This window comes from Carlito syrichta, unplaced genomic scaffold (genome assembly GCF_000164805.1).
Source record: "Carlito syrichta isolate Samal-C Ts95f unplaced genomic scaffold, Tarsius_syrichta-2.0.1 Scaffold303197, whole genome shotgun sequence".
NCBI lineage: Eukaryota > Metazoa > Chordata > Mammalia > Primates > Tarsiidae > Carlito > Carlito syrichta.
In genome coordinates this window covers 653,825-656,145 of record NW_007247293.1, presented here as the reverse complement: position 1 = coordinate 656,145, position 2,321 = coordinate 653,825, and the positions used below count along the sequence as shown (strand labels likewise).

Below are 2,321 nucleotides of genomic sequence, written 5' to 3'. Positions count from 1 at the left end.
GTTGGCTTATGTAGTAAGTGGGTAAATGCTACATTGCAAATTCCTAGAAGATACCAATAGTCTCATTCAAAGCATTAGGAAATCTTTTTTAAAAAATCAGTTACAGCCTGAGCCCGCGGGTTCGAGACCCACCTTGGCAGCAGGACCTCATCTCTACAATAAATCAAAAAATCAGCCGGGCGTGGTAGCACATGCCTATAATTCCAGCTACTTGGAAGGCTGAGGCGGAAGGATTGCTGAAGCCCAGCAGGTCAAGGCTGCGGTGACCAGGAGCGGCCACTGCACTCCAGTCTGGGCGACAGAGTGAGACTACAACTCAAAAAAAAAAAAAAATCAGTTACAACAAGGTAAACAAGCACAGCCCCTCATCTATTAGTGTCGGTCATTTTCATTTGGTCTTTTGACCTAATGTCTTGTCAGCAACTGTTCCCCCCATTATTCTGAAAACTGGCCTGGACTGGACTATTCTGAAAACTGGCCTGGACTGGACTGGATGGACTTTGTGCCATCAGGCACAAAGCTAGAAGCCTACTGGCCACATATTGCCTGATACAATATGCTTGGTTTACAAACCAGAGAACGGGACCGTTCTCAGAATGCTGAACCCTATCTGTTCAGCCTTATTCTCTGCAGATGGTCATTAGAGACTGTCCTGAGACCAAGCCAAAGAGGTCAATTCAAGCACATTAAAACAAAAGGGGAAGAAGAGATCATCTTGGAGATGGATCAGATAATGGAAAAGCAAATGAATTGACTGAGGTGCCAGGGCTTGAGACAGGACTGAACAAAGAGGAGGTTGAATCCAAGGTGAAATAAGGTGGGAGGGGCACAGAGCCTGGAGGGGGAGAGGATGGTACCAATGTGGAAGAGCTCAAGGAGAGATCTTTAGATGGCAAGATTTCGACTTGAACAGTGTTTCGAGGAATCTTTCCTTTAGTTCCCCTTAGACAATATTGAGCCTTAAAGGGGCAGACTTCTAATAGGTTGGTGGAAACCCTAGCCCTGCTTTGTTCTGTAGGTAAAGCAACTCTTCCCTTAAAAAAAATCAAGTTAGAAAAACATAATTTAAAAACTTTCTAGGGTACCTATAGCTACCATTTGTTTCTCTTAATACTTTGAGCTACAAGCATCTATAAAATAAAAATGTAAAAGACTGTGCTTTTTATCTACATTTCCCCCTAAACTAGGACTCTTCCTCCTTGAAAGATTGATGGGGAAAAGAAAAAAGTCTAAGTGAACCTCCCACATCTCCTTAGATTTGTTTAGTACTTGCCTCCAAAGAACTCAAATGCCTTATTGATTGTATAGCATGTTATGATAAAAGTAGACTTTTAACTTCATGGCCTTAGCTACCAGCGTCCATGACCAGGTTCACCAGAGATGGTATTGGACACTGGGTCTGGTTCTGAGCACTGCTGTATTGTATGGTCCAAATCTTAGGCAGTTGAGATCTGGCAGAGCTGGGTTCTAGAGTAGGTCAAGAAACAAAACTGGTAGCAGAATGCATGTTGGAGTTCCCTCTTTGACCTGTTCACAGGTCTTTCATCGAGTCTTGTTTGCCATGCTTTTCTTGTGGTTTGTGACAGATAAGAACTGTATTGATTCCTAGCATCTGCTGGCAGTAACCTTTGAAAGGGTAGGTGATGCATCACCACAGAATTTTATCTATCAATATCGAAGTAATAGAAAGGCAGCGATGACATCTAATCACAACACTGCTGGCAGATCATAAATCTGAGCTGATATGGTACTAGTAATGGACACTAGAAAAAAAGGGACATGGATTAACATTCAGATAAAGTCAGGGGGACATATACATGGAAAGGACGAGATCTGACCATGAGAAAAGTCCTAACATGAATGATTAGGACCGAGGACCAAGCAGTGAAGTAACTTGCAAGGCTTAGACAGCTGGTAAGTAGTGGAACTCCTCAGAAACTCCTCAGGAAACAAGGCTTCCACGTGATACTGATGCTTGCAAAAAAGTTTGAGACTGTAGGTGTGTGCAAAACAACCAGCACCATGCCTGGCATACAGCTAGAGTTCAAAGAAGCAATATTTAGTTGGTGTTATTGTTACTGTTGCTTGATCCTGCTACTTATTATTTCATTCATTCATTCATTTATTGAGTTGGGGTCTCTTTCACTCTGTCACCCAGGCTGGAGTGCAGTGGCATGATCACAGCTCACCACGTCCTTAACCCTCTGGGCTCAGGTGATCCTTCTACCTCCGCTTCCCAAATAGCTGGGACTTTGGGCATGTACCATCACATCCAGCTATTTTTTTTTTTTTTTTGAGTTGGAGTCTCACTCTGTCGCCCA

At 43.1% G+C, this 2,321-nt stretch overlaps 1 protein-coding gene across 1 annotated transcript in view; it reads left to right on the top strand.

Moving 5' to 3' along the window:
- Positions 1–1,361: 1,361 nt before the first annotated feature.
- Positions 1,362–2,321, top strand: part of CADM1 (cell adhesion molecule 1) — an 88,547-nt gene continuing 87,587 nt past the window's right edge. Inside the window, exon 1 of the mRNA XM_021712348.1 lies at positions 1,362–1,383. Within this exon, the coding sequence (XP_021568023.1) occupies positions 1,362–1,383 (22 nt within the window). The remainder of the gene's footprint in view (positions 1,384–2,321) is intronic.